Genomic DNA, 25,505 nt, shown 5'->3' on the forward strand with positions numbered 1-25,505 from the left:
AGGCAGCGTTTATGGTAGATGTCCTCAATACTGGGTAGCTGAGTGCCTGTGATGCGTTGGGCGGTTTTAACCACCCGCTGGAGAGCTTTGCGGTCTGATGCAGAGCAGTTGCCGTACCACACGGAGATGCAGTTTGTCAGTACGCTCTCAATGGTGCTACGGTAGAAGTCCACCAATATCCTTGGACAAAGAAAAGCTTTCCTGAGTCTTCGCAGGAAGTAGAGACGCTGTTGTGCCTTTTTCACTATCCTGGAGGTGTTCAGAGACCAGGTGAGATCGTCCGAGATGTTGATACCAAGGAACTTAAAATCCGATACACTTTCAACTGCAGATCCACAGATGAGGATGGGGGCGTGTGTCTGGTCTTTGTGCTTCCTGAAGTCAATGATGATCTCCTTGGTTTTCTGCGTGTTAAGCACCAGGTTGTTGTCATCACACCATACAGCCAGGCGCTGCACCTCATCCCTATAGGCTGTCTCATCATCACCGCTGATCAGACCTATCACCGAGATATCATCTGCAAACTTAATAACGGAGTTACATCCGTGAGTGGGAATGCAGTCATGGGTAAACAGGGAATAGAGAAGGGGGCTCAACACACAGCCTTGTGGCACACCAGTGTTCAGGGTGATGGAGGAAGAGGACGCCGCGCCTATCTTGACGGACTGAGGTCTGCCAATCAGGAACTCCCTGATCCAGTTGCAGAGAGATGTGCTGATGCCAAGTTGGAGGAGCTTGGAGATCAACTTTGAAGGATTCACAGTGTTAAATGCTGAACTGAAGTCTATGAACAGCATTCTAATGTATGAGTTGCGACAGTCCAGGTGTGACAGGGTAGTATGAAGTGCAGTAGAGATAGCATCCTCTGTTGATCTGTTGAGGCGATAAGCAAATTGGTGTGGGTCAAGTGACACAGGGAGGCAGGACTTCAAGTGAGAGAGCACTAGTCTTTCAAAGCACTTGGAGATGACAGGTGTGAGTGCAACAGGACGGAAGTCATTCAGGTCTGAGGCAGATGGATGTTTAGGCACTGGCACAATGGTTGCAGTCTTAAAGATGGTAGGGACAACTGCTTGTGTCATTGACAGGTTGAAAATGTCAGTGAAGACCCCTGCCAACTGCTTAGCACAGGCTCTGAGCACCCGACCAGGTACTCCATCAGGGCCAGCTGCTTTCCTCGGATTCACCTTGCTCAGTGTATGATATACATCCATGATGGAAAACGCAAGTGGCTGTTGACCAAAAGGTGTGACTGGTCTCGTGGGGGGGTACACGTTGATGTTCCCATCAAAGCGAGCATAGAAATGATTGAGCTTGTCTGGAAGTGAGGCATGGTTGGTAGTTGGAGCAGTACTGCGAAGTTTGAAGTCAGTGAGTGAGCGTAAACCACACCACATGCGCCGGGGGTCGGAGGAGTTGAAGTGCTCTTCAATCCGGAGTTTGTAATTGTATTTAGCTTTAGCAATGCCCTTCCTGAGGTTGGATCTAGCAGAGCTGTAAGCTGTCTGGTCGCCAGACCTGAAGGCAGAATCTCTAGTTTTGAGTAGGAGGCGAACCTCTCTGTTCATCCAGGGCTTCTGGTTGGGGAAGGTTTTTATTGTCCTGTGCATGGTCACGCTATCCACGCAGCTGTTGATGTGGTCCAAAACAGATTTGGTATAGGTGTCGATATTGATCTGGGAGTCTGTGGTGGCCTGGGCTGCAAATACACTCCAGTCTGTGTGCTGGAACTCATGCTGAAGAGAAGAGTCAGCCCCTTCTGACCAGATCTTGACTGTCTTAGTTGTGGGTTTAGAACGTTTGATGACTGGGATATACATGGGGAGCAGGAACAAAGAAAGGTGATCAGAAAGTCCTAGGTGGGGGAGGGGGGTGGCTCTGTAAGCATTAGCCACACTGGTGTAAACCTGGTCTAAAGTTTACCGAAGCGCAGACAGCGCACATAAAACACGTTTACATAGAACATGTGTGACTCAAACAACGACGAGCACAGGACGCTGCGCGCGCGCAAATTAAATAGACAAACCACATCAACCCCACGTGATTACGAGACGAGCCACAGGTGAGGACTATCACAAGACGCACCCGCACCCACTGAGATACACCGACGTAGACGATTAGACGCAGACGACGTTAACACGACCAAAACGGAGGGGTCGGGGACCGTAACGTGAGAGTTCTGTTCTTATATTCTCACTTTAAAGAAAAATACATGTTTACATTTTATACTTTCAGTTTATTAAGTGTGAGCACTTTAAAAATAAAAATGCATTTGGTAGCAACAGCTTTTGGGTGAATTCTTAATTATTTCAATCATAATAATAATGCACTGGTTAGTGTCCCAGTAGGAGTCCACTGTTGCAGATATAGACACCTCAAAGATGTCCTCTTGTTTATTGTCCTGGATTACCTTTCTTGAAGGTAGATTTATAATGACCCTTTTCACCAGTCTTCCAGCCATCAGTAACTACCAACTACCAGTAACTATTTGGTGATTAATATCTATATAATACTAGTTTTAACATGTTGCTTCTGTACACAGTCAGGAAACAGCTCAAATACATTTTAAATAACACTAAACCCCGAATTGGATCGAATCGGATCGAATCGATTAAATCGGATTAAATCGAAAAAAATCGATTCTTAATCTTCAGAATCGGAATCGGATCGATTCTTGGAATTTGAATTAATACCCAGCCCTAGTACACAGGACTGTAGGTGCTGGCCAAATTTATTTAGTAATCAGTCTCATAAAATTACCTACGAAATGGTGGGAGTTCAGACAGTGTTAAATTTTACCCAAATTTTATATAAACTCATTTAACTAAGGTCGCCACTAATTGTGGTCAACTCCCGTAGCCCAAATTGTTTGATTAACAAACTATAAATCTGAAGGTTACAGTTCAAATAATAGTTCTGGCTTCAGGTTGTAACAGAGAAGCAACGACTCAAACGACAGTATTTAAACATAAAAACATTTATTGATCACAAAGCATAGTAATAAAAGCATAGCAAACAAAGGGGACAGGAGGGTTGGCTAGTGTGTGTGTGTGTGTGTGTGTGTGTGTGTGTGTGTGTGTGTGTGTGTGTGTGTGTGTGTGTGTAGGTATGCGCGCGGATGCGCGTGCGTGTCTTCGAGTGCGCGCGGATGCGCGTGCGTGTCTTCGAGTGCGCGCGGATGCGCGTGCGTGTGTACGTGCGTATGGGGGAGGAGATCTTTGAGACAAAGGGAAACTCGATGGCGCGAAACTTAAACAGAGTTCTCACTACAGCCACAAACAACGCAAATTTCCTCCAACTAAGACACGGTATCGTCGGTCACTATACAGCCCCAACGAGCGTATAGTGGGACACACGTTTAACAGTTATACGAAATAAAAGAATCAGTGGGAATAATCGAACAAGTTTAAACAGAATACCTATTTAAGCTTTGAACAGAATATCTCTTTAAGCCTTAAACAGAGTACGGTTTAACATGAACGTGATTATAAACACCACTGCAAACAAGCGTTCACAAAGCATCGATCTAAGCACACAGAAAGCAGTAAAACAAGATATTGTTCTAAGTCTGCCCAGATGCACAGTCTTACTTTGAGTTGTTCAGTCCGCGGCCCGCGCAGTAGGCCAGGTAGCCTCTTGAGGAGGACTCCTTCGTGCGCTTTCGTGAAGAAGGTTCCGCTGGATCGCGTTGCTCCGTCCAGGGGAAGCTGTGGTGGCCGTTCAATCGGCGGTCCCTCGATGGTCCGTTGCGTGGTGTCCCAGGGAAGTGGTCGCTGTCGACGTTAAGATGAGCTCGCGGAGGTCCGGCCGTCGCGCGAATGTTCAAACAGTTCTTAATCGTCGGCTAGCTGAAGCGATTGGTTTTAGCGAACTCCGCAAAAGAAATAAAAGTAGCGAACTAGTTACTTCTTGCGTCGCGTGCTGCACAGGGTTCGAGTGCAGAACCAATACCGCTTTGTTCCCGAAGGTGCGCGCGCTCTTCGTCTCTAGGTAGCTACTTTGATGCAGCCAGGTAGAGAGAACGAACAAAGGGGGATCCCCCCTTTTAAAGGGGATTCGTCTGATGACGTAGTTCCACATCCGTCCTGATGTGGGCCATGCACCTAGGGGGAGCACCCCCCTTCCTTTGTCTGTGGAGGCATGGTACCTACATTCCCCCCTTGGTCTGATGGTGAAGTTGTAGAGCCCTCAGAGCACGCTGTTCACCTGTCATCCACAGCAGGCGCCGATTAGTGAGCGTCCACCTTGGTCCCCAGCGCCTTGTCAATGTCCATGCAGTGTCCTTTTCACTCCTGGTTCGACTGACCTAAACATTCAAGACTGACAGCATCTGGACAGATCATGAAACATGACACTGGGCAGGAAGTGATGACTGACATCTGGGCAGAACATTTAGACTGTATCATCTGGGCAGAATATCTACTCTAACATTCTGTGCAGATCACATGCAATATTGGGGAAAAACACATAAAGAGGGAAAAAGAAAGTAAAAGGCAATCAAAATCTACAACAAACTATAAGCAACGAACTACACCTGCACTAGGTAGTGTCGGTGTGGCATCTTTCTACATGGAAATGAAGGTATGGGTGGTATGGGTTTTATGTTTATACAAATGTGGAGAGGAACGGTCAGGGTCTACTGCCTTGTCAAGGTAGTTACCCTTAGAGGGGAAGGAAGAGGTGCCTCGAGGGGTTGAAGGCGAAGGTGTTGAGGAATGTTAGTGAGTGAGTCAATTAGAGCGTTTAGAGCTTGGGTGTACCTCAGGAGCATCAGATAGACACCTGCAGTTATGACCCAACCAGTGAGGACAAGGCCAAAGACCCCTGGCGGGACTCTAATGAGCACAGTCTGGTTTGGGAGTCTCATCCTCATGGCCATGTCCTGGCTTTCATACGTCATTACAACCTCATGCTGGGGGGTGTTGACAAGCCACCTGTCACCTGCTTTTTCTACTCTAGTTTCGGTAACATCATCCTGACTTGCCACACGGGCCTTGCACCTTTCATCCGTGGCTCCAGTCGCTGACTTTTTGATGCCTTCGACTATTTCAATGGGGAGAGAGTAAGAAGGTATCCTTCCCTCGCTCAGGCCAGTTACCGAGGAACTAACCTCACTCAGTGCATCCTGTAGGGATTGTTTAACCCTACTTTGCTTTACAAGTTCTGACTCGATTACATGGGATAGCTGACTAAGGGTCTGGACAGTAGTGTTGGGTAAAGTGATTGTACTCTGCAGTGATTTTCCCTGTCCTCGCAGCTTTTGTTGCTGAAGGTCTGTCGTCAGGACATCAGCTTCTTCAGAGGGTTGCTGCAGGATCTCCTCCTCAAACCCTGGGTAAGGTTCTTTGGGGACATCAGCGTTCATCTCATTCGCAACAGGTTGGATCGGACTGCAATTCATGACTGCATAAACAGGCATCTCATTCTCCTTGCTGAGATCAATGCGACAAACCAAGCCTACTGGCATCCTGTCTGGAACGACGGCCATCATTCTTGCATGCAGGTTGAAGAGCACATCGTTGTGAATCTGGTGTCCTTCGAGCAGCCTTGGCAACTTGCCAATCGTGGGGATGGACAGTTCCAAACCATGGAATGCATTGTCGCTTAAGTGGTCCAATGTTGTACAAGCAGGCACCTGTGTAGTACAGTTAACTGACCGACTGGTCAGTTCAAGGTGAGTGCCCCATGTGGTAAGGTTCAGTTCAAGGAACCACGGTGCGGGATGAAAGAAACCCCCTGGGCAGTCAAACTTCTGTCTTCTCAAGACCATGAGTCGAAACGGAATGCCAGCAGACCTGGCTGGGACAATCAAGTCCAACCCTTTTACCACCTGACATGCTTGGGGAATTGTTCTCCAGTCACAGTTGTATGTCTTGGTCCTGTCACTGACAGGCTTACAGACTGTGACTTGGGTCCGTGACCACCTGATCAGAGGAGCCAGCCTACCGAGCAGGGCGTGACCGATGAGCAGCTGTTCCACATCAAATTTAGAGGTGTTGACTGGGTCCACGTGCTCCATCTCTGGGAGTGTGAACTCCAACAAAGCTCTCTGGTTGGTTGGGACATGGTCTTGCCTATAGCAGCTGATGCTAAGCTGATGGGACTCAATGTTGAGGCATCTCTCCATGGCGAGTGAGGCCTGTCTCATGGTGGAGAATGTGTCGGTGCGGATGAGGCTGATCTCTGATCCGGTATCCAGTAGCGTGTTGACACTTGGGTGATCTTCTCGGAAGACACTGGTATAGATGCGTTGGGCGCTGCCTTTCCAGACCAGGTCTCCCAGGAACTGCAGGAGTGGAGAGGAAGAAGTAGAAAGGATGGATGAAGTTTGCTCTGCAGCTGGTGGCGGTGCGTTCTCACTTGATAGTTCCCTTCCCCAGCCAATGAGATGGATCCGGGATAGCGGTGAGGAGGGTTCTCGGCCTAGTCATGCGACTGAGGGGCCTCCATCCTCACAAGAGCGTTTCTCACGGTCCTTGGTTGGCCGGTTGGTGTTCATGTCCTTCTCCTGGGACATCTTTGTGATTGCATCTTTGAGAAGCTGAAGCTCCGTCCTTAATTCAGCAGTGTCTTGTGACTCTGTCTCTGGACTTCTGCCTCGGTCTCTGTGTTCTTGGCGTCGAGAGGTCCGATCCTGGCTGTCCCATCTGTCTTCTCTAGGTGATCGCTTAGGCTCATGGGAGGAGTAGTGGTTGCCACGGCTCTTCTGGGGTGCCCTTGACTGGTGTAGATCACCCCCCTTGGACTGTTTGTGTCCGTCTCTCCAATCCCTTGGCTTTTTCTCCAAGTGGGAGCGGTGAGACAGGCTAGCCCCATGGTGGACACGGTTACCATTTGGTACTTCCGCGCCCTCCAATTCTATGGGTTCGCTCGCGGAGTTCTGCATGGCGAGTACTTGGGGATTCTCTTCTCTCTTATCCACCGATCGGACAACAGTCTCCCAGGCCATCTGTGCCATCTTCCGGATGTCACGCATGGATGGGTCACCTTGCCGGGTGAGGAGAGTCACGTGGGTGCGCACGCATGGATGCAGGTTGTGCAGGAAGAGTGACTTGAAGGCTCTGTCTTCTTCCAGTCCTGGGCCATTTCTTCCTTGGAAGTAGGCGTGTCTCAGGCGAGTGTAGAAGTCGCGGGGATGTTCGTGGCGGCCATGCTTAATTTGGATGGCTGAAATGGTCGCAGAGGTTTCATCTGCAAAAGGGGAGTATTCCTCTGCTAGGGCTTCACAGAGCAGGTCAAAGTCGTCACGGGTGTCCGCTGGCTGGGCCTCTATGAATGCGTGGACTGATCTGGAAGTCGTCTTCCAGATTAACTTGACTCTCTCTCTGTGGGTGGAGTGAGGTAGGTCGAGAAGACAGTGCCTTATCTCTCTGAGGTAGTCTTCAATGTTGTGGTCACGCTTCTCTGGATCAAAGCGCTCAATGTCTTTGGCGAGGGCGTCCAGCTGCTTCAGGCGTGGGGCATCACTATGTCTTGGTTCTCGGGCGAAGCTATAGTGATGTGGCTCATGCCTGCCACGCTGAGGAGACTGGAGGATGCGTCCGTCATATCTGCCGTGGTGCAGGGGCTCTTCTCTTTCCGGGGAGTAGTCATCAGGACCGTAGTCTCTGAAGTCCTGGTAGGGAGGTCTGGAGTGTGCAGTTCTCCGCGCATCTAGGAGGCCCTTCCGCTGTTGGTCAGCAAAGCGAACTTGTTCCTGGTGCTGAGCGTCAGAGCGGTAGGAGCAGCGAGTTGACTCTCGTCGTGGGGGTGAGAAGAAAAAGGGGGACATGGAGGAGGAGTAGTGCTGATGCGTAGTTCGGGGTCTCTCAGGCGTGTGGCGGGACGTGAGAACCCTGGAGGGGGTTCGGGGAGCCCGTATTGGGCGGAGCTCTTCAGGGTGTTCCTCCTCTGAGTCATAACCTGAAGTGTGGTGGCGTGGAGCAGTCCTTGATACTGCTGGCCGTGGCGGACTGAGGCGTAGGCTGGGTTGTCTGGTACCTCGTGAGTCCCAGCGAGATGGTATTGGCTCCAGGGGAGGCACGACATGGCCATCTCTGGGGTTCTGGGAGCGAAGGGACATCCTGCTGACTGCCTTCACTATGGACCTCACCTCCAGGTCGCTCTCACCTCCCGAGCCGGCATCCTCCTGCCTCTGTCGCGCACTGGTCAGGTCATCCACCTCCTCCTGCAGGGCATCTAGCTCCATCCTGGTTTTCTTGTGGAAGAGCAGGAATATTCGACCAATGGCCTCCCGAATGTTGACCTCAGAAGCTTGCTGGATAAAAGCCACCATTTCACCTATCTTCCTCTCACAGTCCTCCCTGGAATATTGCTGGATGCTGTTCTCCTCTTCTTCAGGCAGCCGGATGAGTTGGCTGATCAGGTTGGGAAGGGAGATGTGAGGGGGTTGCTCCCCAGAGTTGCGTCGGGATGCTGATGCTGTGCTCATTCTCAGGCCTATGACTAGGGCTCAGTTCTCCTAGGGGCAAGCAGGCTATGCACTGTACTCAACGTGTATAGGACCAGCACTAAGCCTTGACTAGGTCAAACGACAACAAGCATGTACTCAAAAGGAATCTGAAGCTAGCAGCAAACCTTGAATCTATCAGATGGGGACCAGCAATGTACTCAAACGGTGTAGGACGTTAGCACCAAGCCTTGAATGTCTCAAATAGGAACCATAAGCAGTGTGTTAAAAGGGAATATAAAGCTAGCACCAAGCCTTGACTATATCAAATAGGACAACAAGCGAGGAGCAGCAACTTCTGCAAACCCAATGTACTGGAGCGGCTAAGGGATCTATTCTAGTTGCGGCAAGGGTGGACTACAGTTAGCACACACGCTAGCTACCTCCAGTGATGTGTACCAGCATTAAATTCTATTCAACAGGAGCAAGCAACCGAACTTTCAGTTAGGTGAAAAGGCTACTCTGAATTCAATCAACATCAGTATATCAAAACATCAATGCTTATCAATATAACTTAGTTCATTCATTACCAGTCAATGGTTACTGAATAACAACACCCCAGATGTGATCAACAAAAGTCCTAATTAATAAGATTCGACAGTAAAAGGTGGTTGCTCATTAATTAGCACTGATCAAATTAGAGAAGTATGGTTAGTTGTTATTCTTAGAGAAAATGTGATGTATTTATGTGTTGAAATTACATCTAGTGTTATCCGGTATGGATGAGTGTATATGAAACAAAACCTTTGTTTTTAGATTTTGGCGCCACCTAGTGGCGGGATGGGTGTATATCTTTTTAACTATGCGGTTGTTACTGCGCAGTCGTTGTCGCGGTTACAACTGAAGCCAAGCAACTATCCCTCACGCGGCGCACCAATTATGTAGGTGCTGGCCAAATTTATTTAGTAATCAGTCTCATAAAATTACCTACGAAATGGTGGGAGTTCAGACAGTGTTAAATTTTACCCAAATTTTATATAAACTCATTTAACTAAGGTCGCCACTAATTGTGGTCAACTCCCGTAGCCCAAATTGTTTGATTAACAAACTATAAATCTGAAGGTTACAGTTCAAATAATAGTTCTGGCTTCAGGTTGTAACAGAGAAGCAACGACTCAAACGACAGTATTTAAACATAAAAACATTTATTGATCACAAAGCATAGTAATAAAAGCATAGCAAACAAAGGGGACAGGAGGGTTGGCTAGTGTGTGTGTGTGTGTGTGTGTGTGTGTGTGTGTGTGTGTGTGTGTGTGTGTGTAGGTATGCGCGCGGATGCGCGTGCGTGTCTTCGAGTGCGCGCGGATGCGCGTGCGTGTCTTCGAGTGCGCGCGGATGCGCGTGCGTGTGTACGTGCGTATGGGGGAGGAGATCTTTGAGACAAAGGGAAACTCGATGGCGCGAAACTTAAACAGAGTTCTCACTACAGCCACAAACAACGCAAATTTCCTCCAACTAAGACACGGTATCGTCGGTCACTATACAGCCCCAACGAGCGTATAGTGGGACACACGTTTAACAGTTATACGAAATAAAAGAATCAGTGGGAATAATCGAACAAGTTTAAACAGAATACCTATTTAAGCTTTGAACAGAATATCTCTTTAAGCCTTAAACAGAGTACGGTTTAACATGAACGTGATTATAAACACCACTGCAAACAAGCGTTCACAAAGCATCGATCTAAGCACACAGAAAGCAGTAAAACAAGATATTGTTCTAAGTCTGCCCAGATGCACAGTCTTACTTTGAGTTGTTCAGTCCGCGGCCCGCGCAGTAGGCCAGGTAGCCTCTTGAGGAGGACTCCTTCGTGCGCTTTCGTGAAGAAGGTTCCGCTGGATCGCGTTGCTCCGTCCAGGGGAAGCTGTGGTGGCCGTTCAATCGGCGGTCCCTCGATGGTCCGTTGCGTGGTGTCCCGGGGAAGTGGTCGCTGTCGACGTTAAGATGAGCTCGCGGAGGTCCGGCCGTCGCGCGAATGTTCAAACAGTTCTTAATCGTCGGCTAGCTGAAGCGATTGGTTTTAGCGAACTCCGCAAAAGAAATAAAAGTAGCGAACTAGTTACTTCTTGCGTCGCGTGCTGCACAGGGTTCGAGTGCAGAACCAATACCGCTTTGTTCCCGAAGGTGCGCGCGCTCTTCGTCTCTAGGTAGCTACTTTGATGCAGCCAGGTAGAGAGAACGAACAAAGGGGGATCCCCCCTTTTAAAGGGGATTCGTCTGATGACGTAGTTCCACATCCGTCCTGATGTGGGCCATGCACCTAGGGGGAGCACCCCCCTTCCTTTGTCTGTGGAGGCATGGTACCTACAGGACTAAACTAGACACAACTGAACACACTGACGACACGGGCATGGCAGACAGAGGGAAACCAGGGCAACAGACAAGCAGGGAGGGATTGTCACGCTTGGCTCCGCCCCCTCTTGTCCGCCACACCTTCTTTGTATAATCCTGCGTTTATTTGCCTTCTCAGCTGTTTCTTGTTTTTCATTATTGTATGGTATTTAGTTCCTGGTTTTCTGTGTTCTCATCGTGGGTTATTGTGTGTGTATGTGACCTGGTGGTTTGGTTCTTGTTACTCTGATTGTTAGCTCTAGTTTCATGTTTAAAAGCCTTGTAAGTATTTACATTTGTATTGGTTAGTCTTGTCTCCTTGTCTGTTACTCTGATTGTTAGCTCTAGTTTCATGTTTAAAAGCCTTGTAAGTATTTGCATTTGTATTGGTTAGTCTTGTCTCCTTGTCTGTTGTGTGTTTTAACTTTAGTTACTCCTAGTAGTGCATTCCCTGTTCATTCTTAATTTATCCTAGTGTTTGTGCTCTGTCTGTCTTAGTGTTTGTTTCTTTTAGTCTAGCTTCTGTGTATTTGATTCTAGTTCCCGATGGTTTCCCCCCGTGTATAAGTATTAGTGGTCTGGCATTATTGGTCATTGTGTTGTGGTTTTGTATCTCTTGTTTACTTTAGTCTCTGCTGTGTTTTCTCTGTACCTTGTATTATTTCAGCATTCTTTTTACATAAACGTATTTTCCTTTCCTAGTCGCTGTAGTCCGTTGTGTTGATTTTGTTAGTGTTTCAAGTATGCCGCGTAAGTTGCGCACTCTCCGTGTGGGCGCGGTTTCTTTAAAGGAGACCAGCTCCGTTCAGGTAGCAGTTCGCTCTTTATCGCGAATGTGTCCGACCCCGACTCCCACCACGTTCCAGGGATAAACGAGCAAGGAACACAGACTTTGTGATTTTATGACTTTGGTTCATATAGTGCACATTTGTGATTATACCATCTACTTTTTGAAAGAGAATCACATTATTGAAAATGAATGAAAAGTGAGCAATGAAATGGCCCATTCTTGCCTGAAAGGTGGTGAGAGCTCCATCAAAGGTGAGGTAATGAGGGTCTCCCCACACCATGCAGGAGGACATTTGGCTGTAGCAACCACGCTGCCCATTCCTGACTGCACACTCCTCAGAGGGAGAGCAGGAGGTGGAGACGCAGCGCAGGTAATTGGGAGCAGAACACGCACAGTGCTGGGAACATCCTGCAGTCCAGAACTGCTCACCAAACTGGAACAAATCAAATCACAATGTTACTGTACTAAGACCTGCCAATTAATAAGATAATAATATTATCAGATAGTACTAGACAGTAAAAACCACAGGATGCTGTAGGCCAAACTGTGGCCTCTGAAGTCTTGTTTTTATCTAGTGTCATTGCTATGATCATCTGTTATCCTCGCAGAGATAAGAAGGGTCACAGGGTACATTTGCGATTTATTTGTATTATTCGGAACTGTAACACTGTCCGACCACCAGCTGTGAATATGTGGCGATACATGACTGTTGTCCTGTTGTGGGAATTGTACTAGTATGTGGTTACATTTGATTGGTCACCTGTGGCAAGCAGCAATGTCAGTAACACGTTACTCCAATCTTACCATTTTTTTGTAACGAGTAATATAACGAGTTACTATTTCCAGTCCATTAATCAGATTAAAATTACTTATCCAAGTAACTGTGCATTACTATTTTTGTTTTCCTTAGTAAAAATATATGTTTTTGCTTTCTTTCGTCAGTAATACTTATACTCGACTGCACGCTGCGCACGAACCTGTGAGAGCGGCGGACACCTTTTACGCATCATTCTTTGCAGTGTTTTCTGTAACGATATGTGGTAGTGTAAAGAAATACCCCTCAAAAACAGGGAAAGGAACATTTACCTGACGAATTTTAATGTTGCATGGTGTTCTAGGTTTGAAAAGTGCTGGAATTTTGGCTCAAGTGAAATGCTTGAAATTGTAATTGTATTTCGTTTCACAACAAATAGCTGTCTGACTGAATAGTTCACTTGTATTATATTTACAAATACATTTACAAATAATACTGCGCAGTGACACAAACGTAATGTCAGGAGATACAAGAGATTGTTACTGTTAAAAATGAACTTCCAATAAAGTGAGTATTAGAAAAACTAATTTTGCTGCTGAATGTAATTACTAAAGTAACTTGTAATATAACATAGTTACTTTTAAAATCAAGTAATCAGTAACGTAACTAAGTTACTTTTTGAAGGAGTAATCAGTAATCGGATTACTTTTTCAAGGTAACTAAGCCATCACAGGTGGCAAGCCATGCTCTTGTGAAGATAGAACTGAGGGAAGTCTGAGTCTGAGAGGGTCAAAGATGGCCGCCGTGCAAGTATTTCTATTAATTTTATTAATATCTCAGCGATACAACATCGCAGACACATGGTTCAAACGTTTTTGGAAACTGGAAGCTGTCCCTTTAAATGTTAATTCATGCTTGAGCAGACTGGCCGCAAGGAGCCAATAAATGAGCGAGTTGAAGCACGCCCGTATATGGCTAATCCTTTTATGGCTTGCACAGGGGGGGGGTATTGCTCCCCCGGTGTGACTGCCTGTGACTCATGTTACTGGCAGATTCAAGTGTCAATCATTACATGACCGCTGACCTCACTCACATCGCCCTTCACGGAAGTAGGAGGACTTTAGATCCATTTTACCTGCGGACAAACGGAAATACAAACAAGGATCTCTGACAACTGCTAGCTAGCTAGCGTCTAGTGATCTTGATCTACATAGGAGATGTGAAGGTAGGTTGATTTTCTGAGGGGTTTTATGAAAAAGTATCACAGATCGATGACTAAATGAATGTTATTTTGCAGTATCGCTCACTATAATCGCGGACGATCACAGATAGGCTTGCGTTGTGTGCGTTGTTGTTTGTATCCTAGCTAGCTAGCTAGCGTCTAGTAATGAAGGTATGTTGAAATCCTGAGGGGTTTTATGCAAAAGTACAACAGATCAATGACTAAATGAATGTTATTTTGCAATATCGCTCACTATAATCGCGGACGATCACAGATAGGCTCGCGCTGTGTGCTACTAGCTGGCTTACTAGCTGGCTAGCTAGCTAGAAGCTGCTTCTGTGGAAAATTCGTCATTTATTCTTTATAAATAATTTTTTTTTTATGATTTCGTTTTTGTCTTTTGCCTAGATGTTTGCTTTGTAGATGTGAATGTATAGTATAGAATAATCTAGATGAGTGGATATGGTTTTGGCTAACCTGATGTCTGCTCTGTAGTTTGTAGTTTGGTGTACACATTTCTATACTTGTATACTACTGTATATATTACATGTTTCACTATTTTAGTGAAGCAAACACTTGAGCAAACATATTTCAAGCAACAATATTATTGATCTCTTTCAGTAAATGTGTAGTTTCATATAAAATATGAAAGAATTTTGAAAATATGCCTGGTTTAGGACCATATTGTAACCTCATTAGGAAGAGAGCTGAGATTGTTCTGAACATTTTGATATGAGATATGTGGGTAAAATGCTATAATTAAATATGTTTAAAGACACAACCATGCTTAAACAGCAAAAAAGGCCTAGTCTGGGGAGGGGAATGGACCTGAGAGTGGAGCTACTAGGCTGAGGAATGAGGTTTGGGATCTCTCTTTCTCCACCCTTCTGCCATCCGACCTTTTAGATAACATACAAGCAGTAGTTCATGTGCTGCATTTGTGCTATTTATAACGTGTATTTCCTCATCACAAAATGTTACCATTTGAATTTCATATTCAAATAAAGACTGTTACCGTAAAATAACATGCACGTCTGCTCTTCGGTTTGCATGACATAATGTAAACTAATACATCCTCACTGAATAGCATATAGTTTAGACTGCTGATAGAGATTGGGACACCTCCTCTATTCTCATGCATAACATAATTTTCCTGGAAACATAGGGTCTGTAGGTGGAACATTTATTACATCATGACGTAGGTATTGATTTACTAGATCAGGGGTGTCAAACTCATTTTCACCGCGGGCCACATCAGCATAATTGTAACTTATAAATGTACCTACTCCTTAATGTTAAATACCTCTGAATTTATTACTTATTCAAGTTACAAATATTACAGATATATTTGTGTAAATGTAAAAAAAATTTTGCTTGTTGCTCTGTTATTATAACATAAATCCTTTAGATTTATTAGGTTATGAAACCCACATTACTCCATCAATCAACGATCAAACTATCCAAGTGAATAAAGAAAAAATGATCAAATATGTCACATTTACTTTGTTCAAAACTTGAAATATCAAATAACGCTCCTTCTGAAAAAGACTGAAGTGCGGCGATTTCTTCAGCCAAAACTAAGCTACCTTTTACTGCCGTTTCGTTTGTGGTTGTGAACACATTCTGTTGCGATCGCAGTTTGTTTTTTAATTCAATTCGTCGTTTTTCTTGATGGCTAATTTTGGCATACTTAGCTCCGTGTTTGGTCACAAAATGCCGACGTATATTGTACTCTTTGACAACCGCCACCGCTTCATATCTGCATCAATGTTTCTCTTCCTGGACATTTTGGGATCATTATTTGTATTTCTCAATTACACTTATCGGGAAAATCGCATCGATATGGAAACACCGCAGTGTCAAGATGCCGTCACTTCGCGTAACATAATTGTGGGAAATGTAGTTTTTGCTCACATTTACTTATTTTATTTTTTGACAATTTGGCTTTTTAAGCTCTCGCGGGCCACATAAAATGCCGCAGCGGGCCACATTTGGCTCGCGGGCCTTGAGTTTGACACCTGTGTACTACATTATGGTGAATCTGTTTAGTTATATTTACTTCCTTTCTTGGGAGCATCTATAGCTCTCTGTAGCTGCTCCCTAATTTTGGCAGCTTGTATTGAGTTAATTGGGTCTTGTAATTTACAAACTTTGCTGTTTGGTCTGGTCCTTTATTGTGCATCTCTCATTTTATTATGTGAATTTTGAATTATTTATAGTACTTTAAAGCACAATGTAACGTGGTGTAGAATAGTGCTGTACAAATGCAAATCTGTGAAGAAGAATATTGTAATGCCCAAAGTAATAATAAAACTTAATATTAAATATGACACTGTTTGGAACCCACATGGTAATAGAGTCCATTGTACACACAGCCACACTGGTCCACTGGTACACAGAGACCTCCACTCCTCATGAAGCCTTCATCACAGAAACAGCCCTCTGAACACGTCCTCTCACATACAGCATGGGTGCTGCTGGCACAGGTGTGCCCACAGTCTGTGCCACACAGCTCATAATGACTGTTTACAGGACAACTCATGCCTGACAAAGTAAGTCACAGAATTAGGATGTATAATGTGCTATATCTCCCTACTGAGCAACAGTAGATGTACTTAATTTATATGAGTACAACCTCTCCCATACTGTGAGGACAACTAATAATTTGAAATGGGTTTGTTTCAAGTGACTTACGGCAGGTGGAGTTCTGTCTCCAGGGATAGACCGTTGCATTGGCAGAATGGCAAGCACTGACATAGGTCTGGATGGAACGGCACAGTACATCGTTACTGTACCCAGACAGGCAAACATCAAATACACAGTCATTGAAGTAGGCTTGAGGGTCCACGTAGTCATGGCAGAAGCTGAAGGGACCCCGTCTGTCCCTGATGATCTCACACTGAGTTTGTGCCCTAATTCGGTCTGGGCATGATGGACATGAGTCTCCACACCCATCACTGCACACTGTGTCATTCTCGACTCTCCAGCTGGCTCCAAACTGGGAAGCTGAAGTCAACAGTGCACCTGAGCGTGTGAGGAAGTCGTCACTCGTTTGGCTGTTGAAGTTACCACACAGACCACACGTGGTTCCACTGTAATTTCCTGGGACAGTGATCCGTGCCACCCAAGAGCCATCGTAACTCACACTAAGGCCAAAGTCGGTTGTAATGAAAGTGTTCAGTCCACTGGAGTAAATGGACACTCGGCCAGAGTTGAGCAGGACAGGAAGGTTCCTGGTCTCATTATCAACCTGATGAAGACAAAAGCAGATACTCTAGGTTATTTGTCTTAATGCACAACATGGCTTTCATCACATAACAGCTTTTTCAAAAATGTCTCTCTAGTAATTTTTTTACTTGTCTTGTTAAAGGTACACCATTTAAAAATACATAATAATCAACAGCTATCATTACTTTTATTGAGGATCAGCTTAATTTTGTTAAATAGTTTTAGTGAAACAATTATAAAGGACAAACAAAGACAGCAAAACAGGAACAAAAAAACTGACTGCTAACTACTACTGTTACTATTGTTGTAATAACAACAGCAATAATGTTGTTGTTAATATATTTCTTCCTTACCTCGACAGTGCCTCGCATGTTATGTGAGATGTGCACCATGTGTCCTGAGACATTGACATAAACATCAACAGTGATGGAAACTGAGAGTCCATTCCATGGTTCATTTCTAGCTGAGACCTGAAAATACGGTAGTCGTTGAGTATTATTGCACACAGTTGCCAGAATGTATTGACAGGTGCCCTGGAAGTCAAATCTGCGCCCATCAAAAGAGGTGTAGTGGGGGTCCCCTGAAGCAGAGCATGTGGCACGGGGCCGAGGATGGCAGCCAAGTTCTCCTCCTACAACCCTGCAGGATTCCCCTTGACTGCAAGATGATGGGACACAGCGAACTAAACTTGTGGTCCCATCACAAACACACTGAGACTGGCACTGTTCGCCATACCAGAAACGCTCTCCCCCCTGCCTGTAACGCCCTTCGTGGAGACAGCCACAGCCCGTGGGGGGCACACAGCGGTCTCCACTTAGCAAGAGCCCGTTATTACACTGGCATCCTTCCTGGCAGTGCTGGATACACTGGAAGGGGAAAGATAGACTAGGGCAGGTAGCAGGGCAGGAGGTACCACACAGCTCATAGTGGCTGTTGGCAGGGCAGAGGAACTCTGTAAGAACAAAAATATCTGGTTAGTTCTAAGCTGTTAGAAGTGCTTCATCAAGTGGGGACAGCTACAGCTTAATTAACTATGCAATGGAAAACTATGAAAATTTGACAAACTTTTGTTCTTACCGCAGTTTGTGATATTTCTCCATTCTCCCACAGCAATGTTGTTTTGCTGGCAGAGCAATGAGTAGCCTCTCAGGGCCTCACACAAGGCCTCTCTGGCTCCCCCTGTCTGCTCCAGTGAATAGGTGCAATCTGCTACCCATTGCCTAGGGTCCAGACTACTGTGACACTGAGCAAATGGTCCACGTGCTGACGCCATGATGCTGCAGTTCTGTGTGAACTGACTGTGATTCTGATAATACTGGATGTATGCTGAATCCACACAGTAACCCGAGAGGGGCCCATTTCTCCAGCTGTCCCCAAACTCCCGTGAGTTATTAAGCAAGATTCCGACTGGGCTGTAAAACTCGTCTGCACGGTTGCCGTTCAGATTCCCACACAGGCCACCAAGTGTGCCATTGTAGGTGCTGGGTGCAGTGATTCTGATTAGGTCTGGCCAGTCTGCTCGCACAGTTACACCAAAAGGTGTTTCCATAACGATACTTTTCACGCTGCTGTGGTAGATAAGGACTCGACCACTGGCAAAAATGAAAGGAAGAGTAACCACTTGTCCATTCACCTAGGGGAAACAATGTTGACACAAACCGGTTCACTACGTACTTTTTCAATGATTATTCTATGGTTAGCATTGTTCTACAGAATTTATAAGAAAACATTGAAATAATTGTGGCAACCACTATGAAAGGTGATGTTACCTGTGCTGTCCCTCCCTCTGCCATCTCAATAGAGACCTGAGTTCCCTCTGCCTCAAACCTCAGCACCCTGGTAAAGTCCTGCAGCCCTCTGGGCAATTTCTGCACGGTCACTGCAAAGTTCGGGAGCTGAGATGGCCGCATTATCCTAGTGAGTGTGAGACCACAAGCTCCTGCATAGCTGAACGTCACTCCATCAAAGGTGCGATATGTGCCCAGTCCTTCCACCATACATGTGGAGTAACTGGTGGGCCTGCAACCCCTTACTCCATCATAGATTCCACATGTCTCCTGTCGACCACACTGGTGATTCTGGCAGCTCATTACTCTACTGCTGCAAACACACTGCCTTCCACAATCTGCACCCAGTACCACAGACTGGCCTTCAGCATAGTAGAGTCCTTCAAAAGTGCAGCCACAGTTAGCTTGAGGAACACATTCTCCAGCACTCAGGACATAACCTGTATCACAGATGCAGCTCTCCTGGTTTGGTAAGGGGCAGTTTACAGGTGCAGAAGGGTTACTGCAGGTTGCGGGACAACTTGTTCCCTGGATCTCCAAGTGGCTGTGAACTGGACATGGGATTTCTGCCAGTAAAGGGAAAAACATTGTTTATGGATTATCATCAGTTGGATGATAATCTATCTTGTACTCTTGTTCATTACCTATGGGAAATGAGGTAAGATCCCTACCACATAATCCTGGTCTCCTCCACTGACCCAGTTGAATGCCCTGCCTTTGGCACTGAGAAGCATACACGTTGAGCGCCTGGCACAGGATTGGCTGGTATCCTCCTCCCACACAAAGATCATACACACAGTTCTCTATGAAGGTCTGGGGTGCCTGCCTTGAATGGCAAGTGGCAAAAGGGCCACTGGTATTTGCTAGGATACCACAGTAGGTGGCGCTCCTGTAAAGATTAGTCTGAGCTGGGGTACAAGCTGCACAGGCCAAACCTGAACATGGGGTGTTCAGGCAGGCAGGATCTGTGTCTTCTGCAACTTTCCAGGAGTTTGCAAATTCCTGATCTGAACTCAAGATCTGTCCTGAAGGTGTGCGGAAGTCATCTTCTGGACGGTGATTGAAGTTACCACACAGGCCACAAGTGGCATTCTGGTATTCGTAAGGTACACTGATGGTCACATAGTGATTTGCATCATATGTAACAACCAATCCAAAATCAGTACTGATGGCTACAGAGAAACCAGACTGATAGACTTGAATGGAGCCATTGTGGAGGCTGAAAGGTGTTGCTGCAAAGCTCCCATTCACCTTCAGAGACAACAGCAAAAATCAGACAAATATCCAAAATCAAAAGCGTACATTGGGGTGATGTCACGCCGCTGACCTTAGCCTGATGTTGATGGCCTTTCTCCAGTTCCAGCCGTTCATTATAGACAAATACCCTGACCAGGCGTGTCCATGACACACGGGTAGAACCACGATTGTCATTCTTTCCTTCAATACGATAATATGGTAATCCTCTGCCACAAACCTGTATAGAACATTGTTGTTAAATTGTGAAAAATTGAAAGACTCCTTCATAATCCATTTTCTTAAATATGTTTTTGTCTCATCCAGTCATCAAATAAAAGAATTTGGAAATTTTTACCTCAGACAGGACGTAGGTGCAGGTCCCTTGAAAGTGAAAGATCTGATTGTCAAAGGTGTAGTAGTGGGGGTCTCCATAAATGGTGCAGGTTTGGCGCTGAATGTTTTGGCAGCTGTACTGGAAAGCCACCTGACGGCACACTTGAGAGAAGGTGCAGGGCTGTGAACTGCACTGGAGACCCCTGCTGCTGCAGGTACACCTCTGCTGGCAAGAGGCATCTGTCCAGAAAGAGGTTCCCTGTTGCACGGTGGCCCCTGTTAGAATAAAACATTTGTAAAAATTCAAATGTTACTATGAATCTTGTATTGATTTTGCAAAAGTATAAATTATTTTTGTAACTTGAAGTGACATTACCACTGAATAGACATGTTTGTGATCCCTGATCTACACGAAACGCCCATCTGCCTTGAACATTCACGTTGCTGCTGTATGTGAAGACTGTGTAGTTGAATTGAAATGAGCCAGGAATTGAGAAATAGCTGCTGGAGTCATCTGTGTCAAAACCCGCCTGGATGGATGGATGGATGGATGGATGGATGGATAGATAGATAGATGCAAGCTTTTATGTACATTTGATCTAACTTACTTATGAGAGACAATAAAAAGCCATCATCGTAACATTGTCACCTGAACATTCTGCACTGTTGGAGCAATCGTTCCATAGTTCATCATGATAAAACAAAGCTGCCCATCTGAAGTCAAAACTATTTGAAAAGATGTTTCCTGAAAAATATCATGTTACACAACCACACAATATTATATCATCATTGCAGTATTCATATTTTTATGGAACTTTAATTCTCTTGCAGAACGAAATCATGAAATTGTCATGAAAAGCAAAGACACCAACAAACAGTAATACATTAATAGTCCCCATTTTGAAAGTCTTACCGTGCCTGAATTGGGGTAGTACGCCACTCTGTCCCACGTTGCAACAAAAACCCACGTTGCCCTGAATCTCATCTGACGGAAGTAGAGGTTGATGTCCTGGGTAGCCTGAGTGAGAACACTGCCACTGGTGTACTGCTGATAGGAGATCACACCTTTTATTCGATTATCAATGTCTGTCCAGAATGGAGCAACGATGTCTCGTCCACCACGAGCAGGAAACTGGTAGGGAGTGAAACTGGAGAAGGGCTGATCAAAGGTTACGTCTCCATTATTGTTAACCTGCGGAAAAAGAGAAAAAATATCAAAGCCAGAGATAATTTCGCACAACTCAAAATACCTTTGTGTTAACATAATTGAAGTCTTATATTTGAGTCTTTGAGAAGTTAATGGACATATATTTACCACACAGAATATGCAATGTTTTTTTGTTCTTTTTTTAATTTAACATGTTGTTCTTAGAAACAATATGTATATATAGGACTTAGGTTATAAGGTTTGGAGGAAATGCTCAAATGCTTTCATACATACAGTAAGTAATTTAACAGTACTCACATATATTTGATTGTATGCTTTTCCAAAGAAAATAAAGGGTTGCAGAAGGGTGATAGCAGGTGAGCTTCCATCATCTGCCTTCACATTGGCAATGTCTCCAGCTCCAAATGTATAGAAGAGTCCTGAGACGTAAAACAGATATAAGCAGTTTAACATGGATCAGTTACTGTATATGTCACACCTTAATACTTTGTAATGATATCTTTAGAATGATGTATTAATATTTTGGGTGAACGCTGCATGGGGCCAACTGCTTTTTAAGTTGAAATGTGAATTACAAGAGCGGATATCCATACTAGATTCTATAATACCCATTATGTGAAATGTATTTTGTTAATTAGTCTTAAATCATTTCAGGTTGGTAATTTGAATGATTATTATTTTTAAATTAAAAAATGTAAGATTTCTGGTGAATCCTAAATTAGTTTTTGGTTTAGGAGTGGCATTTGATTAGGAGCAGGTAATGGTAGTTACAATTACATAATTTGGAGATTAATGAATACTGAGAATAAAAAGGTGAATACAACAGATCTCACTGTAAACACTACAATTACCTGTTGTTTGTCCTTCAATCAGTGCCCCTGTACAACAGTAAAAATGTTTGTTTAATGTATAGGATTCCACAGTTATGTTTTATTTACAGAAAGAAAGAAATGTATGGAACTTCTATGGAACAGCCATTTTGTCTTTTACAGGTGTTTAATAATAGATACATGGTCTTACAAGAACCTACCATTTATTAGCAGCATTAATACGACACACAGTGGGATTGGGATGTAAAGCCTCATTGTGGTAAACCGTCTGATTACTAAAAATACAAACTAAAATGTAAAATGTGTACAAATATTTATATATGCAAATGTATAACTATCAACACAATAACTTTCAGAATAACATGAAAAATTTCATTTGTGGTCCTTAATGCACATCTTCACATTTTGAGTTTACGCTATTACCTAGTCAATTATAGTTGTTACAGAGTCAATTATATTTATTACGTAGTAAATTATAGTTATTACCTAGTCAATTAAAGTTATTACATAGTAAATTATAGTTATTACTTAGTCAATTATTGTTATTACATAGTCAATTGTAGAAATGATATAGTTCATTATAATTATATTTGAGTCAATTATAATTATTACACTGTCAATTATAGTTATTATATAGCTCATTATAATTATATCTGTCAATTATAATTATTACAGTCAATTATAATTATTACATAATTATATCTGTCAATTATAATTATTACACAGTCAATTATAATTATTACATAGTCAATTATATAGTTCATTTTAGTTATTACATAGTTCATTATACCTCTTACGTAGTTCATGATTACATAGTGATGCTGACCATGAATACATGATGCTTGATACGGTTGTTTGTGAAAGTTTCTTGTATGACAATATAGTAGACAGCATGACATTTTACCACATGTATTGGATTAAATGAGTGCTTTTGTTATATATGAAGAACATAATGAATACATAATGATAAAGTTGTTAACACCAACATAAGGACTCAATATTAATGGTCTCAGGTCCTTACCTGAAAAGTTACTGCAAATAATCAGGTTGCATTCCTCTCTCTCTCTCTATCTCTCTTCAGCAGTGAATATCTGTTTATACGTATATCTGTGCACCCACTGATTCAGGTCCATAGGGCAGCATCATATTTATACCTTTGCTGAAAAAACTGCTCACGTGATGACAGAAACCCTCAGGAGTTTCCAAACAAGACCCTAAACCAGTTCTTCAGGAGATATTTATTCAATTACGCCAAAGCAAATAAAAAAAAAAGTACAGTATTTGAATATTTATCTATACATATCCACACATGAACTAAACCGGCTTTCTCTCTCTGTCTCCATACTACTATGTGAAATTCCATGGATAAGTCTGCAGACTAACATACTGTGATCCTGAATTTTGAAAAAGAAAACACTGTGCAGTGAGGACACACTTCATGGAGGGTAAAAAAACCATGTGGTTAATTACTTAATGTCTGGACCCGTTCTCTGGGGTTTCCTCCTTTGTCATCTTTCACTGCATACATTGGAAAATTAAAGACACTGTTTTCCATGTTGCAAAGCTATAAATCAGACAGGCCACTGAAAATGTTGATACATAATACCATGGGAGGATCAGGCTGTTTTAACCCTTCTTATATTCAACAGTGTTTCACCAGTAGGGCAGTATTAACCCTTCTTAAATTGAACAGCTTATCAAACACTGTTTCATGTAATAAGATTAGAGTTCCAACAGCAGTGTCTTGGTGAAAGTGCTCAACTGGAAGATTTGCTCATTCTGCACAGAAGTCTTGGGTTGTCTTGGAGGAACTTGTGCCCCATAATGCAGACAATAGAGATTAGATGTATTAAATCATCAGTGAATATTTGATACAAATAGCAATTTTTTCAAAGGTTTATTATAGATGCTAATATTGTCTTAGATCAGTCTGGAACAATGCAAAAGCATACAACATACATCTTTCTCTGATCTGCCCAAGTCCCACAGTCTCATACATCATTTTCAGATAGCTTAAGATCAAATGTCACTTAACCTAGACTATAATTACATTGGCTTCAAAACTACATTCCTGAGGCAACATGAGACTCTCTTTTGGACTTGCATATCACAGCATTTACCGATTATTATGGAAGACAGAGGGTCATTTATGTATACATAATCTGATAATAGTTTATTGCATCCTGGTGAACAGGAACCACTTTCCACTTAATAATAATAATAATAATAATAATAATAATAATAATAATAATAATCTTTATTTGTATAGCACCATTCTTACATACATGCACCTCAAAGTGCTTTATAAATGAAACAAAACGTGAAAAGGAAGCAAAGATTAAAAAAAACAAGCATTATAAAATAAGGTAATAAAATTACAAATTATTAAAATAATAGACAAAATAATGTAATAAAGTAAATACGATATCAAAACTACTAAAAAGATTAGAACAGACAAAATGTAACTAAGTAAAATAATGTAATATAATAATGTGATAAAGTAATAAAATAATTAAGCATTTCTTAACTAAATGCAGATCTAAACAGGAAGGTTTTAAGACTCTTCTTGAAGCTGTACAGGGATGAAATGTTTCTGAGCTCCTCAGTGCTGAAAGCACCCTCGCCAATCTTTAATTCTGAAGAACTGAGAGACATGACTGGAATATATCTAACCATCATTTCACTAAGGAAAGGAGGAGCAATTTACAACCATCACCAGAACCTTAAAATCTATTCTGAACCTGACAGGTAACCAGTGAGTGGAGTGCAGGTGTAATATGATCCCTCTTTCTCCTGCGGATCAAGACCCTTGCAACAGCAATGGGGACATGGCAAGTTATTTTTTGAGGTGTGGAGAACATAGTAATCGTGCCCATTTAGATATTATCTCAACCAGTCTAAGACACTAAGGCCTACCCAGCTCTGTAGTCGATCAAGAAGTATTTCATGATTAACTGTGTCAAAAGCGGAGCTTAAATCTAGCAGAAAAAGCATGTTAGTAAAGGGTCCAGTTCACTTGTAGAGGATTTTAGTGATGAAATCACATCAAATAGTTTTACCATGTCAACTTCTTGAAAATGAGTAACTGATATCAGGATTAATAGTCTATTAGTGCTTGGTGCTATGTTCTGCCTTATACTAGTAATCTTGTCCCTAAACAATATTGCAAACTCATCACATTTTTCAACTGAAACAGATTAAGAGAAGACACAGAAGGTGGGGTTTACTAGCTGATCTAAACTTCTGAACATGGTTTTTCTTGGATGAATCAATCAAGGGAGAGAAGTAGTTTTTCCATGCTGATTTCATTTCACTGTTGTAATTCTGCAATGTTATTTTATAAATATCAAAATGTACTTCCAATTTTGACCTTCACC

At 43.5% G+C, this 25,505-nt stretch overlaps 1 protein-coding gene across 2 annotated transcripts in view; it reads right to left on the minus strand.

Moving 5' to 3' along the window:
• Window positions 1–23,251, minus strand: part of LOC143517690 (alpha-tectorin-like) — a 36,027-nt gene extending 12,776 nt beyond the window's left edge. The window contains exons 1-16 of one of the 2 annotated variants that reach the window (XM_077010435.1): window positions 23,150–23,251; window positions 22,329–22,403; window positions 22,150–22,176; window positions 21,596–21,717; window positions 21,044–21,322; window positions 20,780–20,875; window positions 20,507–20,660; window positions 20,153–20,406; window positions 19,889–20,035; window positions 19,233–19,812; window positions 18,544–19,127; window positions 17,852–18,407; window positions 17,128–17,726; window positions 16,241–16,796; window positions 15,894–16,090; window positions 11,794–12,003 (exon numbers count right to left, since the gene is read on the minus strand). In XM_077010435.1, coding sequence (XP_076866550.1) covers window positions 11,794–12,003; window positions 15,894–16,090; window positions 16,241–16,796; window positions 17,128–17,726; window positions 17,852–18,407; window positions 18,544–19,127; window positions 19,233–19,812; window positions 19,889–20,035; window positions 20,153–20,406; window positions 20,507–20,660; window positions 20,780–20,875; window positions 21,044–21,322; window positions 21,596–21,717; window positions 22,150–22,176; window positions 22,329–22,383 — 4,416 coding nt within the window. In that variant the 5' untranslated portion in view covers window positions 22,384–22,403; window positions 23,150–23,251. Of the gene's footprint in view, window positions 1–11,793; window positions 12,004–15,893; window positions 16,091–16,240; window positions 16,797–17,127; window positions 17,727–17,851; window positions 18,408–18,543; window positions 19,128–19,232; window positions 19,813–19,888; window positions 20,036–20,152; window positions 20,407–20,506; window positions 20,661–20,779; window positions 20,876–21,043; window positions 21,323–21,595; window positions 21,718–22,149; window positions 22,177–22,328; window positions 22,417–23,149 lie in introns of both variants that reach the window. The other variant, XM_077010436.1, reaches the window with a different exon arrangement.
• Window positions 23,252–25,505: the final 2,254 nt, after the last annotated feature.

This window comes from Brachyhypopomus gauderio, chromosome 6 (assembly GCF_052324685.1).
Source record: "Brachyhypopomus gauderio isolate BG-103 chromosome 6, BGAUD_0.2, whole genome shotgun sequence".
Lineage (NCBI taxonomy): Eukaryota > Metazoa > Chordata > Actinopteri > Gymnotiformes > Hypopomidae > Brachyhypopomus > Brachyhypopomus gauderio.